This window comes from Rhinocladiella mackenziei (genome assembly GCF_000835555.1).
Source record: "Rhinocladiella mackenziei CBS 650.93 unplaced genomic scaffold supercont1.1, whole genome shotgun sequence".
Lineage (NCBI taxonomy): Eukaryota > Fungi > Ascomycota > Eurotiomycetes > Chaetothyriales > Herpotrichiellaceae > Rhinocladiella > Rhinocladiella mackenziei.
In genome coordinates, this window is record NW_013550604.1 from 4,385,396 (window position 1) to 4,400,855 (window position 15,460).

Consider the following 15,460-nt stretch of genomic DNA (forward strand, 5'->3'; position numbering starts at 1 on the left):
TCATGCTCCTCAGTGTAGAAGGACGCTCGTAGCCCAGCACCCTCTCCGTCACTTGCAATGCTTCCCGATGCATCTGCTCTGCCTCGGGATATTTGCCTTGATGGCTCAGCACTAAGGCGAGGTTGTTCACACTTGTCAGTGTATCAGGATGCTTCTTGCCTAGCACCCTCTCCGTCACTTGCAATACTTCCCGATGCATCTGCTCTGCCTCGGGATATTTGCCCTGATGGCTCAGCACACCGGCGAGGTTGTTCATGCTCCTCAGTGTAGAAGGACGCTCGTAGCCCAGCACCCTCTCCGTCACTTGCAATGCTTCCCGATGCATCTGCTCTGCCTCGGGATATTTGCCTTGATGGCTCAGCACTAAGGCGAGGTTGTTCACACTCATCAGTGTATCAGGATGCTCCTTGCCTAGCACCCGTACTCTTGTTTCCATCTCCGTACGAAAGAGATACAAACTTGTATCGAACCGGCCATGGTCGCGATAGAACGATGCAAACCAACCGGCATTGCCACAACTCTTAATATCTTGGCCCAGGCGATGTCCATCCTTCAAGTATTCTTTCACAGCCAAGAGTAGGGCATCCATGTGCAAGAGAATCGACTGTTTGATCATGACATCGCTGTCTCGGGTATTGTAAGTTTGAATAGAACTGACTATCAAGTCTATAGCTTCATGTGTATAAACTTGACGCTCTTTGGAGTGCTCACGAAGCTGTAGCCAGTCACGGATAAGGGGATGTAGCAGAAAGGCTGCTCCCTCAGGTCCCTCCGCCGGTGATATACTTTGTAGAAGCGACATCTGGTACGCCAGGCAGATATGATCCCAAAAGAGCTCGGTATCCCAAGTCTCATTCGAGCTTTCTGTACCAGCATTGTCAGTGGCTTCAGGTGTTAAGTGCTCTTGGCCGTTCGCATCCTCCTCTGCGTTGCTTGAGGGACCTTCTTCGTCGACATCGGATGATGTGACAAAGATCTTGAGCCAGTCAGGTGGAGGTTTGCTGGATTCCCAGTGATGCTTGAACAGAGATTCACTAACACGAATGGGGGCGAGGAAAGCAGTAAGAGTCAGAAAATGAGTAACAGCGCCTCCTGAATCTCGGCCATTTTGAAGCTGTTGAAACGTCATCTCCCACGTAGTAAAAGCGTTGATGGCGGTCTCTCGTTCATTTTGGTCGCTGATCCTCGTATATTTCCAGAAATGGTCTGCAGTGTGCTGAAGGACTTTCTTGCGCTGGGCCTCATACTGTGACAGGAAGTCGCCCAATTTGTCGATTGGTAACCGCTTGTGCTTCATATAGGCCGACGCTTGATCAATAGCTAAGGCCAGGCCGCCCAATCGATCCACAATTTTAGAGCCTTCTGACATGTAATCGTCAACATTGATACTGGAATATCGATGCAGGAGAAGTGCAACTCCTGCATCTTCTTGCATAGGCGGGATGTCGAGGATAGTGCCCAGTTCCTCCAGACCTCGATGGCGACTGGTAAAGAGAATATCTCCTTTTCTTCCTTGGAAAGTTAGGGCCTCTAGACATTATCTTGGTAAATGAAATTACCTTGAGGGATAAACTGCTCAACATCTGAGAAAGATGCAGGATCATCATAATTGTCAAACACCACTAACCAACGATCTTCCCACTGTTCGAGCATGCGCAAGACGAACTTTACTTTTGCGTCGTCGTCGTTGGACACTTCTGCCATCGAACTATCGAGTTCATGCGCGATAGTGGCGAAGGATTGGACAGTAGTGGATTTGGTGCTGCTGTTGATCCAAAAAACACCTTGGTATGTTTTGCGCAATTTCTGACAGTATTCAAGGGCAATTTGACTCTTACCCTGCCCTCCCAGCGCATGAAGAACCAGGATTCGTGGCCGTTCAACTTCATCATTAAAGTAAGAGCTGATCTTATCAAGCTCTTCCCCACGACCGAAGAAATCCTTCACACGCCGTCTCGGGGCAAGAAAATACGTCCTAGCCCTTGCCACATCAACTGGAAAAGTGGTTAGCACGGGTAAGAAATCAAAAGACTGCCTGAATGGAATGTGGAAGCTAACCTGAACCAGTGGGTGCGTCGTTCGAACTCCACTCTCCTAAAAAAGCCTTCATGCATGCTGCTGCCGTTGCCGCCGCATATCGCTGCCACCCTTTCCTTTTATGGCTGTCAGCATAGTCACAAACGCCCTTGATGACGATGCTAGGGAAATAGTCCCAAACTCCTGCTCCTTCCATCTCAAAAGCAATGATACCATCGGCTTTGGCAATCTGATCACGGTGTGCTCCTGATTTCACTACTGTGTTCGCCGAACCCATTATGCCAAAGTGAATTCTCGGTCCTCCCGTCGGCGTATCCATCAAGCGTTTTCGAGTCACACGCATGACAGTCCCACACCCCAGATCTTCACACTCCATTTTAAGGGCTACATCACATATCCGGTCACCTTCACGACACTCATCGCATGCCACGGGTGCGCGGTGTTTGTGAACATAGGAGGGCCGGTAGAGTACATCATTCTCTCGACCTGGATGCTTCGTGTTGGGCAACTTCGGTAGTATCTCGTCGAGGAACATGGCGATATTGCTCTGCATCTTCTGCACATAGTGATATGTTTCCAGCTTGGCCTGGATAGCTCGAATTTCTGGGGGAGGCCTCCCTAGGCTGTCTCGTATGGTGTTTTTGCGTTTAAATGCTTCCGGGTATTGCCCGCCAAAGTCATACTGTATGAGTCCTTGACTGATGATGACATCGCCGAGCACAATCTCTTCACCGTCGGTCCCGTGTGGCACACCCCCACATATACCGACCACTAGAGCCAACTTGATTTTTGGAAAGCTCAATCGCAGGCCCACTGCCACTGCAGCGGCGCTGGTTGTCCCCATATTTGGCATGTAGGCTAGCACTACATGGCGTTTTCCGATTGCGCCTGTCGTGTAGGTATTGGGATCCCCAGGTGCCTTCCCGTAATCTTTCCAGAATTCATCAAACACTGCTTGTACACAGCTGGCTTCTAGAGGTAGAGCGCAAATGAGTGCGGTTTCGAAGCCTTGGCGATCAAGAGGAGCGGAGACACCGGCCATGAAGTAGGAATATTTCGAAATAACGTAGGTCATAGATCGAGTCAGGACAGAATGGGCCAATAAAGTAACTGCATCCCAGCAGTTTTCGTGATCAGGCTGAAGTTCGGGTTTTGAAGTAGGGCTTCGGAGGCACTGAGGGCGTGGGTTGAGGTCTGCAGGGTAGATAAGTGACTCAGACGTGGTGCAAAGTCACTCTCACGAAGTGCTTTTGCATCGTCGGTGACTATACATAACTGCCTCGATGACATGGTGAAAAAGGAAATTAGGCTGGGAAAGCGTAGATTCAGGTAAATGGTAAGAGAGACGCACATACGGCTGAGCGTTTAATGTCGTTGATTTAGCCAATTGTATACAGATGGCTGCTGCAGAAGTTTTGGCGTGTAGGGGCGTGTTCATGTGCCCAATTATCTGCATATCCCGGGACCCACTGAAACATGATTCGTGGCGGCCACCACTGGGAAAATCGCCGAAACCGCTGTGAAATGTGACGCAAAATCGGCTGTCCACTTTGTTATCATGGTCTCGCCAGCGCTCGGAGCGAAAAGAGTGTTGTTCTGTGTTTCCAAGTTTGTTATTCTTGCCCCTACTTCGCCGGGTTCGTCTCGCTTTGTTTGCTGGCCTCTGGTAGTGTCTCTAGATTTCTTACTACTGGGTCCAGCACGCTCGATATCATTGTGATATACATGTCTAGTTGGTTTCCCGTGCTTTCTCTTTCCCCAGTTAGGCTTTGTCCATTTGGGTATGCCCTACCCTGCATGCCATTTTGAATTGTCGTAGAGTCGAGCTCGTTCTCGGCGGTCGCTCTGGTATGAGGCGCTAGCGTCCCCAGTCGGTTCGATTGCGGGGTGGGAGCTGGCGCGGAAGGTGAGGCAAGCAGGTAGCCGTGGACGGTGTTGTTGGATGGGTGCGTCGGGTGCGCCATCAGCCGATCTCCTGTATACGTGTGGCTTTTTCCTAATGCTATACTCCACTAGATGTTCCTGAGATTTGATGAGCGGATGAGTGGATGAGTCTGTCGCTATTGTGTCCAAAAGGTCTCTAACTTATCAGCGGAGTATTTGCGGTATCTCATCGATCTTCTCGATTCGTTAACTCTGCTAATGAAGTCTCATAACAAGTCAGAGTCGTCCACGGGTGGGGCGCCGACAATTGCAGAGAAATGTTCGGGAAGGGGAGGCAGGTTTTGCAAGCGACTGCAATTTTCAAAGATGCAGGTCCAATGAGCAACAGATAGCATCTCATCCCCTCCCAACACAAAAATAATGGCAGTCAGTCAGAGCGAGGAGGATCTTTTTGTCCATGGCATACCCTGAAAACATCCACCTTCTCCTGTATGGATACCACAGGACAAGGAATCACCTGGGGTTTGCGGCACCGCAATGGAACATTTTGAAACGTAGTTCACGCTCCCATTTCTTGGGGTATCCCAGGGTAACTTTTTGGGAATGTGAGTCTCGCATGGGCGAGAACGTATTGTTCGCGAAAAAGTCGCTGATGCATGGACCAATTTTGGAGAGTTCTCAGCATGGCGGTGTTGAGATTCCCGTACAAAAATGGGAGTCACTTCAGTGCATATCTTCTTGCAGGCTCGGAGGAACTGCGCAGATCGCCAGGTGCTGTCCCTGTAATACCGACAGCCGTATAAATGAGACTGGCATCACTCGGGGGAATCGGCTAGGTCTGGGTGAGTGCATTGATTGAGGGTTGATGGTGCGAAGGGTTGGGTCTGTGGAGCATGGAAACAGGAGGTTTTCACTGTCGTCGACGAATAACTTGTGATAGATCATGTTGAGAATTTCCGGCGGATAGCTCAAGTCACCCATGGGGTGTTGGTAGGACCTCTTGTAGATGGTTTGAGAAGAGGGAATTCTCAATCTATCTATTATGTCCGATTCGTCGTTTAAGGTCGGATCAATGGCTTTCTGCAGCGACCGTACCTCTTGATAGGTGCGTCTGCTTTGATACAATCTTGTAGCATCATTATCCCAGAGAAAATTTTTAACTCTCAGCCGAGGAAAAAGAATTTCTCTTCATCGTTTGCTCTTTTTGGATATGATTTTGTTCCTTCTCGCTCGTTCAGATGGGAAACTGATATGATTTTTGGCCTTCCTCTTTGAGACTTTGTGCACTTTTCGGCTGGATCGAGTCTTTTCTGATCGGGATTTGACTGGCTTCATGTTGACGCCTTGGCCGTCAACTTCCATGGCTGAAAATTTAATCAGCCAAACGTTAAAGTTTGTGGGATGGTGAAATTACCTTCAGCGTTGTCAGATGTGGGCTGTTCTCTCTCCTGTTCAGCTGATACATCGACGTCCATTGCTTTGTCCTCATTTGGTCGAGGTTTTGTTGCCAGCTCTTGAAGTTTTGCTGACAATCTCTCAGTTCGGGCATCATGGGCTGGACCAAAAACCTTGGCCCGGAGGTTGCGGTGATTGCGTTTGGTGACGGAGGCTCGAGCTGATTTTGCCATTTTCCCAATGAACTGGATCAATGAATTATGATTTGAGCTTCCAAGGAGAGGAAGAATGTAAAAGGTCTTTAGTGAATAGTGACCGTGCGCAGTGGAAATTTCGTGGGGTGCAGGTCAAATGCGCCAAAAAATTTCCGCATTCCTGTGTTCTGCATTCTGCCCTTAGGCTGTGGCCTATACCACGCCGAATATCATTGACTCCAGATCTTTGCGCGGCACTTTTTGAGCCGTACAACCATCATTCAACCTCAACCCCGACCTCGATCTCGACCTCTGCCTCAACTCTTTTCTCCGACAATTAAGGCCACTCGGGTTGTCGTCGCCGCGCCATTCCTTGCTCTCTCTTCTAATCATGTCTGTCTATCAACAATAGTTGACCTTCTGTGTCGATATCCGCACTTCCACACCCTTTCCGAGTCACAGCCGCATCTTCAACTATGGCGGGCTACATGCAAGCGCAGGATCAGGTGCAGGCCATGGTGGCTCAAGTAAAGACCATGACGGTGGAAAAATTGAAGAATCTACTTCGAACTGAAGGTTTACAGGTGTCTGGAATCAAAAGTGAATTGCAGCACCGGACAATTCAGTGTATGCCACTGCCCAGCAACATATGGCCGACTTCGCAGCCTGACCTCGAATACAGACATTCAAAAACTGCATGAAAACCATGATCAGATGCGTCTGAACCGAGTGAGAGGGAATATCAGAGGCCTTCCTCCGTCATTCAACACCAACAACTATCCTTCACCATATTCTACCCATACTTCTCCCTCTTCCGCGTCGCCTCAATTTTCCTCACCAAATCCTCATGCCCCGTATGACATGTCGTCGACTTCTTCTATTCCGCCGAGTAAGGAACAAAGTTCTCCTGTTGAAGAGAGTCTCTGACGAGGAATAGGTAAAATTGGATTCAAAAATTCTCCCTTTTACACCATCTTAAAGCCCTTGACCCAAACTCTGGAGTGTAAAGGTGATTCGACCATCTCTGACCGCGACCACCCCATCGTCTGACCGTATCCAGCTCGAGAGACCACCAGAGACACTGCTCGACTCACCGTTTCCCTCTCCCCGCTGATTGCGGAACAACTCACCCGAGACTCGTCCTGTCGTGTTATGGTATTCTGCGCTGCCGAAGGGTTTCAACCTCTTTCCAGAGACTCCGACATCGCATTTCCGCACAATGTCGAACTCAAATGCAACTCGGATGAGGTCAAAGCCAATCTCAGAGGATTGAAAAATCGGCCTGGTTCAACCAGACCGGCCGACATTACCCATCTTGTGCGGAAGAAGGCTAGTTACCCCAACACTGTGGAGATGGTTTATGCTCTTACCACCAAGGTGCGCTGGAAAGCTCTGTTCTCTTATTCCTATGTTTTGTATCCGATTTCCCAACCTTGAATTATCATGCTAAATAGGACAAATCTGAGCTACAGAAGTATTACTTGGTCGTTAATCTGGTACAAAAGAGACCGATTGAAGCCATGGTTTCCGAGCTGAGGCGAGGAAGGGTGATAACCAAGGAACAAGTCTTGCGTGAAAGTGAGTTCTTCATCAATCCGCTTGTTTCAGCCCTAACAAAATCAGTGCGCGCCAAAAACGAGGATCCGGATGAGATTGTGGCAACCTCAAGCGTCCTCTCGTTGAAAGATCCCGTGGCGTACACCCGAATCGTCACACCTTGTCGTTCAATCGGTTGCGCTCACAATCAATGCTTCGACGCTGCATCATATCTTCAACTACAGGAACAAGCGCCTACATGGACCTGTCCGATCTGTAACAAAGCTGCCGCGTGGGAAAATCTGGCCTTGGACCAATATGTTAATGATATCCTGAATTCCACACCAAGAGACACCGAAGTTGTTGTGGTCGAACCGGATGGGCGATGGCACATTCAGAGAGACACCGATGGCTCTAATCGGAAATCCAATCCTACACCAAGTGACGATGAAGATGATGAAGATGAAATTGTCGAGATTCGGGACAGGGTTGAACCTCGACCAAAGGTAGAAACACTCACTCCGCATAGTGTCCGGACACCGCCACTTTCTTCACGCGAAGACTCCACGGCACCAGCGTCGAGGTCGAACAAGAGACCACGCGATGTTATTGACTTAACGCTCAGTGATGATGATGATGGCGATGATGCGCCACCTTCAAAACAACGCAGAACAGAGTCTTCATCCGATCCTTCTAGGATACGACCCCATTCCGACCGGTATCACTTTCAGTTATCTCCTTCCGGCCCACCGTCTTACAACCTTGGCAGATACACTTGATTCCTTTGCAATCATGATTTCAATCATTTAGCACGGCGTTGGGAAAGCCACAATGGAGGTGGAATCCTTTTGTTTGGTTCATGGAAGCATTTTGACTAGGCAAGCAACCACGATTTCCAAGATAGGGCCAGGAACGCTGTGATGGGATTCATAGGTTTACGAAGGGCGTCATGGATTCGATTTTGTCAATGGATTCACCACCATGATATGGAGGCTTGATCATGCCTAGAGCGCGAGAAGGGCTAGGCTTATGTGTAGATAACGACCAAACATTGACACCAAGATTTATGGGGACTAGCACTCGTGCTGGAACGATTGATCAAAGCATTGACTCGCCCACCTAGATTCATTCAAGTCTTCAGCATGGTCATCATTTTCAACGACGATAGAGTATCTGTCACAGCGCCTGCTTTATGCAAAAACATGCCGAAAGAACTAACATCGTAAACGTCACCTTTTCACAAGTACGGCGCTTACACACCATCTCTTAGCCTGCTCTTTGTTCTCCCCTCTTCGAACAGCTTCCCACGGTCGGCGAGACCCATTGACATCGATCTCAAAGATTTCTACAGCTTTCAACTTGCCTTGCACTTCTGCGAGCTCTTGATCTTCGTTGTCGGCTTCCGAACTGGTCTTTTCCTCATCCTTCCATTCTCCAGTGGCCACTTCAAAGAAATGCCTTACTATGCCTCGGCCTGTATGGAAACCCGCCACCACCAAAGCACAGGCACAGGCATAGGCACAACTAGCGTTTGATTGCGAGGAATCAAGATATCGCAACGTGGTCTTGACCAAGTTCACATGCTGTGACGGCATCCACAGACAATCTGCTAGGATGATACGATCAAACGACCCCGGCTGTCGTGGTGCCGGTTTGCCGTATTGTTCTGGCAGATACATCATGTTGGTCCCCCATGTGTATCCGAACACGTTGACAACTGGCTTGGACTTAGTGTCCGGTCTGGGTCTCTCAAGAACATTGTCTCTGACATTCTGCTCAATCGCATTCGTGGTCAGAGCAGGAGACGATGGATGATCGGTAATAGTGGTTGACTCGGCACCAGAGAGTGCGGATATCAAAGATGGAAGAGCCGTTCCTAGCCATCGTGTTAAGGTATATATCGATAGAGTTGTGGCTCTATGACATACGTCGTGGTTCTCACGTACCAGCGCCCAACTCGAGAACTCGCTTGCCTCGCACATCCCAGTATCGTCTATCCCACTGTCCCTGCTCCCGACCCCGATCGTGCTCTCCTTCTGAAACTGTCACATTTTGTTGTTTGCTCGTGCTACCCGCCTCAATGGCATCTGCCGCAATCACACCCGCATTCCACAAGTAATGCGCAAACAGTTTTCTGTCCTCTTCCCGGTCAGGGTGCGCAGGGATGCGGAGCGTCATATTCCCAAACCGCGGCGAGTGATATGTCACGCTCGATCCGGGGATGCCGTGGCTGTTTTGCGTATCATCTGTGAATAGGATCGAGAGAGCGGAAGAGAAGATATCTTCTGATTCTGGCGCGGTGGGTACAGCCTCTAAGATGCGCGAGGAGAACATTTTTCAGGCCAGTCGATGAGCATCTGGGATGCTTGACACAGATGGCGTCTAGAAAGCGCGATTTTATAGAATTTTGGGCCCGTAAACGAGCCCATGAGGACATAGGCATCCAGCACCGGCGATTGAAATACACACGTCAAAAGTTTATGAACACGATAAATTGTTATAGTACCCTTCAATGCGGGGTTGAAATCAAAGTTGCGATAAGATAAGAAGATCGGATCAATTTTTTTTTCCTTCCCCCCTCCCTTCAATGCACTTTCAACCTTCCGTTCTTCAATAATTCTTCTCTGTCGCATAATTGCAAAAGAAAGAGGGAGGGGGAAGAAGTTTATCAAGAAAGAGAATGTCACAGGAACAGGAAGTTTCTCACCCAGCACATCTTGAACCCAGTGAGCTCGGGACAAAAGAGTAGTGAGTGCGTTGTCTGCCTACGTCCTATCCAAATCCCCCTACAAAGGTCTAACACACATGCGGTGAAGCTGGGACAATTACTACCAGAATGGCCTCGACAACGAGGAGGACTCTAATGGCGCGGAGGACGACGACGACGACGACGACGAGGACTTACCTCCCCACCTATTGCAGCTGGAGTCGTGGTTCGACGACGTTGGCGCCCCAACAAAGACGTCCGAGTTCTTAACTTCGACGTCTTTCCCTTTGTCCCCAAACTACGTTTCTACCAAGGACGAAGGTGGCAAATCTACGTCGTCGGAGTTGGGACATGATTTAAGGATCATAGAAGAACGGCCTACCGTTCTTGATCTCGGCACCGGAAATGGTAGCGTTCTTTTCGCTTTAAGAATTGAAGGCCAATATACGGGCCGCATGGTGGGCGTAGATTATTCAAGTCAGAGCATCGAATTGGCGAGGAAATTGGCAAGGCAATATCTGCCTTCAGCATCGATATCAACGTCGAATTCAAATTCTATGACAGACTCAAACGCGTCGTCCAGTGAAATCACATTCGAAGTTCTTGATATCATACACGACGATCCAACGGTTCAAGCGTGGTGGCCTAAGACAACTGCCTCCATCGCCGCAGGGTCAGAGGAAGGGCCATGCGCAGGCTTCGACCTCGTCCTGGACAAAGGCACATTCGACGCCATCTCGCTTTCGTCATCCATCGTGACAGACGCAACTACGGATCGCACACAGCGGATCTGTGAACTGTACCCAGCCAAGGTCCTCGCTATGGTCAAGCCAGGCGGCTTCTTCCTTGTGACCAGCTGTAATTGGACTGAGGAAGAGGTGGTGACCTGGTTCACTGGTATAAGTACAGTGGCAGACCATGCTGTTGGTGCCGGCGCAAGTGCGAATGCGAGTGAGAGTGAGAGCGAGAATGCCGAAGGGATAGAGATTAAGGGGAAGAGTAGAGGGAAAGGTAGATTCGAAGTATATGATCGCATCAAGTACCCCGTCTTTGAGTTCGGGGGGCACAAAGGGCAAGGAGTCGCGAGTGTTTGTTTTAAGAAAGTTTGGTAATTGAGACTGAACATTCCCCCCGGCAGGGAGGAAAGGGATGGTGCAATGAGAGATGAATGATGAGAAAGGGGAACGGAATTCTAAAAAAAAATCTTGGGTGGAGAAACAAATTCAGTGGTTTCATCACAAGGGCATTTCATTCAAGGAGTCTGGCAGTCTGGCAGGCATGAGACTCGTCAGATACCAAGCAATCAGGCACGCAGCGTGGGTGATCGAACTTTTCAATCCGGGTTCAGACCCTCAACTGTAATACACACACCTCAACTCAAAGTCCAATTGGTCCAATGACGCCGAAATAGAATTACTTCGTCAGTTCATCAACATATTCACGGCCCAAGGAACAGACAACTGCCTGAGATCTCCATAATGTTGGCCCACGCCAATGAATTGGACAGGCACCGAAGTTGCATGGACCAAACTGATCATGGTCCCGATGCCGGAACCAACGGTATCGACCTTAGAGACAATGAATCCGTCCAGTCTGCGATTCTTACCCAGAGCCTTGGTGAAATTCTGCGCTTGGCCCACTGAATCATTGCCCACAAGTGCCTCTGCGACTTGCAAGATTAAATCCGGATTGGCCAAATCGACCAACTTCTCCAACGACGCCATCAGTTGGGTGTTTGTATGCGCTCGACCGGCCGTATCGATCAGGACGACTTGGTAGTGGTTCGCCGCGGCAAACGTGACGGCATCCTTAGCCACGTTGGCTGCGTCCTTGCCGTATCCTCGTTCGTAAATATCGACTGCGCCCAGGTTTTCTCGGGCAGTGAGTTCTTTCAGGTTTCGAACATGGACGTTCAATTGTTCGACGGCACCGGACCGAAAGGTGTCCCCAGCAGCGATAAGGACGCGGTAGTTGTTTTGGAGAAGGAAATAGCATAGCTTGGACAAGTTCGTTGATTTTCCGACACCGTTGACTCCGAGGATTGTCATGACGAATGGACGAGGTTGGGCTTTAGCTCCTGATGGATTCACAACGGTGTTGATTTGTTGGAGAAGATCTAAGGAGGACCGGGGGGTGAGGATTCTTTTGAGGGAGTTCTCCAATGCTGGTCTCAAGGCCGTGTCGATGGATTCAAATGCTCCAGTCTTCTTCCCAACCATTTCCGCCTCTACTCCCTGGCAAAGTCGGATTGCAGCATCGCGTGCCACGTTCTTGTTGATCAAATGCTCTTCCATCGATTTCAGTGGTTTGTCCAAATCTTGTTTGGTCAAGGTTTTGCCTCCAACAATATTTCTAAAGTAACCGGATATGGCTCCAAATTTCGAGGTTCCCGTTCCATTCGTCTCCGCTTTGTTCGAATCCGCTGACTTGAGAATATTCGTAACTTCATCGCCAAGATCTTTCAGGATAAATTGACCTTGTTTGTTCTTCGTGCCCCAACTTTCTTGACTGATCGTCTCTGGCGGCGATGATCTCCTCCCTGTCCCTCCGTTCGCATCAGAGTCAACGATCGAATAGTCAAGAGTCACGTCCTCGGCTTCATCAGCCATTCCATCTGGTCCCCAAACTCGTCCTTTCTTAGTCGTTGTTTTGACTGTTCTGGGTTTTCTCGACTCGTCTCCAGAAGAAATATTGGCGGATGTCGCAGCGTGGGCTGCTTTTCTTGCTCTTCGAGACCCACGACTACCTGGCCTTCCTTTTTCGGTCAACAGATGTCCCGCAATTCCGGAAAGAGGAGTGGTGGGACGGGACGTTTCAGGTGAATGGACGGGAGTACTCTGTGTCGAGTCTCCATTCACCGCCGGCACAGCACGTGGCTGTGCCTTGAGAAATTGAGGTAACTCCGGCGGTGGAGGGCCTCCCGTGTCTCCTTCTTCTGCGATAATTTTCTTTTCTTCCTGCAGTTCGACTCGAGGAATTTGTGTGACTGCTCCGCCTGTACTTTGATCCAGTCTGCGCAGCTCTTCATCAAAGTACTTATCAAAGGGATATTTCAGGGCGGCGTAATCAAGTTCTTCCAACTGTCCTCTGTAGACTTCCACAAAGATGGTTCGAATATCGTCGAGCAATTTGTCCACCCATGTCAGGTGGAGAAGGGATTGGTAGACGGCCACAAATATCAGACCCAGATCCTTCACCAAAGTATATTTCAAGGTGTATTTGTCATGTTTGTAGGTAGGATTGCTCGAGCGGGCTACATTCGGTCGGACTTTTTCCTCGATAAAGACATCGTTGATCAAACTGTTGACTGCGCTTGCACCGATGTTGGAAGAAGACCTTGACCACAACACCACGCCAGAAGTAGTGAGGATTTCGAAAGCGTCCAACATCTTGGACAAGATCCCGAGCTATAGTCTCAGAGAACAGATAGTAGGCCGACGCAGTGTGAGGCTGCACACACTCGGTCATCACAGTGTCTGGTAGCGGTGCTGGGTGCTGTGACGTTGATAAAGACCCAGCCGGTCGTCATGTTCCACCCTACTCTTACTGAGCGAACACGGCAAGGTATATTGTACGATACGCAATGACCAAATTTGGACTCCTCCATTCCCTGCTCGACGAGAGTTGGCCTTGGGACAGCTCCTCTCCCGTGCTACCGCTCATGAACATTTTTCATTTCTCGCCACGTACCAGAGATGCGCTTGATGCGGACCCCGATCTCACAGCCTTAGTAGCAGCAGTCCCTGCTCTTCGTCCAAAGACAGCGCCAGCAGTCAGTCCGCTTCCACCCGGATAATTCTCATAGAACAGTCCTCCCATCATCTCTCCTACGCAATAAAGCCCCGGGATTTCCTTGCCTGTCGCAGAGCTGATGACCTGAGCAGACTCCGGTGTGACTGAGAGCCCTCCAAATGTAAATGTAATGCCACAAGTAACGACCACAGCCATGAAGGGTGCTTGGTCAATAGGCAAGGCCCAATTCGTCTTCCCGGGCGAGAGTTTCTTGACATTGGATTGAGTAGACAGGCCATCCTTGACTGCTGGGTCCCATTTCTTATCAGGATTCTCCGATTGAAATGCATAGACGGCCTCGTTGTATTCTTGGACCCGGTGGACAAATGCTTCTGGGTCCTCGAGACCAAGCGGTTTCAACTTTTCAGCTAGTTCCGCAATCGAACTTGCGGTGATCCTCTCGACTCTTTCGGGTCGATATTCCTCTGACCTCAACCAGGGGATCGTTCGAGAGTCCCAGATTTGAAAGGCCATATGGCTAGGCTGGGACAGGATTGCTCGTCCAAACTTGGCGTACGTGTAATTACGGAGATCGATGCCCTCGTCGACGAAGCGTTGGCCTTGGATATTGAACATCAACCCTAGCGGGTAACCGGACTTGGTAAATTCGTTGGATGCTTCTCTGTCTCCTGTGTCGCTCGGTGCATTCTTATCCCAGGCGACAGAATGACAGCCTGACCAGTTCCCGGTTTGTCCTGCTGATACGTCTCGAATGGCAATCTCCAAGCAATCGCCCGTGTTATAGGGCGTGCCTCTCACCTTGGCCAGGTCCCAGCCAGGACCTAAGTACTGGGAACGAAGACGAGGGTTGCTCTCGAATCCTCCGGCAGCTAGGATAACAGCGCCAGTTTGAACTACGTGATGCTCTTCCTCGCGCTGTACCAGGACCGAGGTAACTGCCCCGGTTTTGGGATCCGTGTTCAACTGCTTCAAAGAGGTCGAGTAAAAGATGTCAACTCCAAGTCTTTTCGCGGCGGCCGTATGGTCCTCGATTAGGCCTTTTCCTCCATCCTGTGTCTTTAATGCGAGCCCACCCCAAAATTTTAAACGTCCATCTACCTCGTAGGCTTGTCGATTAAAAGACAATTGAAATCGAATACCATTGCTTTTCAACCACCGTGTCGTTGAATTTGAGTCTTCAATGAGAATTCTCGACAGATGAGGGTCTGATCTGCTACTGCAGACTCTCTTCACGTCGTTGGAAAAGTCCTCAATCGTGTACGGTTCTATATCAGTCTTCTTTGCCGTGTCTTCGTCCGCGTTATTCACCAAAGGGAGTAAATCCGCGATGCCGTTATGAACGGTGCGATATGCTCCGGCTGAAAAGTAAGAATTCCCTCCAGCCCAGTCTTCGGGACATTTGTCAATGAGAACAACCCGCTGTGCGCCTGCTTGTTTGGCCGCAACAGCAGCAGAAAACCCTGCATTGCCGCTTCCAGCGACCAGAATCTCGCAGCTTGTAGGTAGAGTCATTTTCATTGCATTGAAATTTTTTTCGGGGAGAAAGCAGAATGTTGAAGGAATGGCCTGGCACTATATTTTCAAAACATTTGATCAAGGCTGAGCAGGTTCGTCCTTATTGGGACCGGCAAATCCTCCATAGCGTCGTCGGCAATTGAGCATCCGATGGATGAATCATGGGAGACGAATATCAAGAGTCTCCGTTGGAGAAGGCCGATATTGAATGCAGAGACAGGTCTGGGGATTGCCTGAGCGGGGACTCTCCGTATCACCTCCCCCGCAACCTCCCCAAAGCCGTGAAGCATTACTCGCACGGATCAAGTGGCAGATAGCAGAGGATCAGAGTAGACGAAGAGAAGTCTCCATTGCTCCGAGATCAGGAACTCAACTGGCCCGAAATAGCTTCTGCAGCAAGACATACCCAAGGTAAACGTGTCCACACGAAATTTTGAAA

The 15,460-nt window shown here is 49.6% G+C and overlaps 7 protein-coding genes across 7 annotated transcripts in view; 2 read left to right on the top strand and 5 right to left on the bottom strand.

Moving 5' to 3' along the window:
- Window positions 1-3,079, bottom strand: part of Z518_01545 (uncharacterized protein) — a gene marked incomplete at both ends in the record, with an annotated part of 4,041 nt that extends 962 nt beyond the window's left edge. Inside the window, 3 exons of the mRNA XM_013422144.1 lie at window positions 133-1,530; window positions 1,560-1,994; window positions 2,059-3,079. Of these exons, the coding sequence (XP_013277598.1) occupies window positions 133-1,530; window positions 1,560-1,994; window positions 2,059-3,079 (2,854 nt within the window). The remainder of the gene's footprint in view (window positions 1-132; window positions 1,531-1,559; window positions 1,995-2,058) is intronic.
- A 2,030-nt stretch (window positions 3,080-5,109) lies between these two features.
- On the bottom strand, window positions 5,110-5,549 carry Z518_01546 (uncharacterized protein; the record flags this gene model as incomplete). The annotated part of the gene is made up of 2 exons (XM_013422145.1): window positions 5,110-5,285; window positions 5,336-5,549. The coding sequence occupies 2 exons, from the start codon at window positions 5,547-5,549 to the stop codon at window positions 5,110-5,112; spliced, it is 390 nt and encodes a 129-aa protein (XP_013277599.1).
- Window positions 5,550-5,986: 437 nt separating this feature from the next.
- Window positions 5,987-7,825, top strand: Z518_01547 (uncharacterized protein; the record flags this gene model as incomplete). Its single annotated transcript, XM_013422146.1, has 6 exons — window positions 5,987-6,137; window positions 6,193-6,399; window positions 6,448-6,519; window positions 6,571-6,887; window positions 6,983-7,088; window positions 7,134-7,825. 6 exons carry the CDS (start codon window positions 5,987-5,989, stop codon window positions 7,823-7,825), a joined length of 1,545 nt encoding a protein of 514 aa, XP_013277600.1.
- Window positions 7,826-8,275: 450 nt separating this feature from the next.
- On the bottom strand, window positions 8,276-9,380 carry Z518_01548 (uncharacterized protein; the record flags this gene model as incomplete). Its single annotated transcript, XM_013422147.1, has 2 exons — window positions 8,276-8,922; window positions 8,993-9,380. 2 exons carry the CDS (start codon window positions 9,378-9,380, stop codon window positions 8,276-8,278), a joined length of 1,035 nt encoding a protein of 344 aa, XP_013277601.1.
- Window positions 9,381-9,726: 346 nt separating this feature from the next.
- Window positions 9,727-10,865, top strand: Z518_01549 (uncharacterized protein; the record flags this gene model as incomplete). The annotated part of the gene is made up of 2 exons (XM_013422148.1): window positions 9,727-9,794; window positions 9,863-10,865. The coding sequence occupies 2 exons, from the start codon at window positions 9,727-9,729 to the stop codon at window positions 10,863-10,865; spliced, it is 1,071 nt and encodes a 356-aa protein (XP_013277602.1).
- Window positions 10,866-11,174: 309 nt separating this feature from the next.
- Window positions 11,175-13,142, bottom strand: Z518_01550 (uncharacterized protein; the record flags this gene model as incomplete). Its single annotated transcript, XM_013422149.1, has 1 exon — window positions 11,175-13,142. One exon carries the CDS (start codon window positions 13,140-13,142, stop codon window positions 11,175-11,177), a length of 1,968 nt encoding a protein of 655 aa, XP_013277603.1.
- A 283-nt stretch (window positions 13,143-13,425) lies between these two features.
- Z518_01551 (precorrin 3B synthase CobZ) lies at window positions 13,426-15,018 on the bottom strand (the record flags this gene model as incomplete). The annotated part of the gene is made up of 1 exon (XM_013422150.1): window positions 13,426-15,018. One exon carries the CDS (start codon window positions 15,016-15,018, stop codon window positions 13,426-13,428), a length of 1,593 nt encoding a protein of 530 aa, XP_013277604.1.
- Window positions 15,019-15,460: the final 442 nt, after the last annotated feature.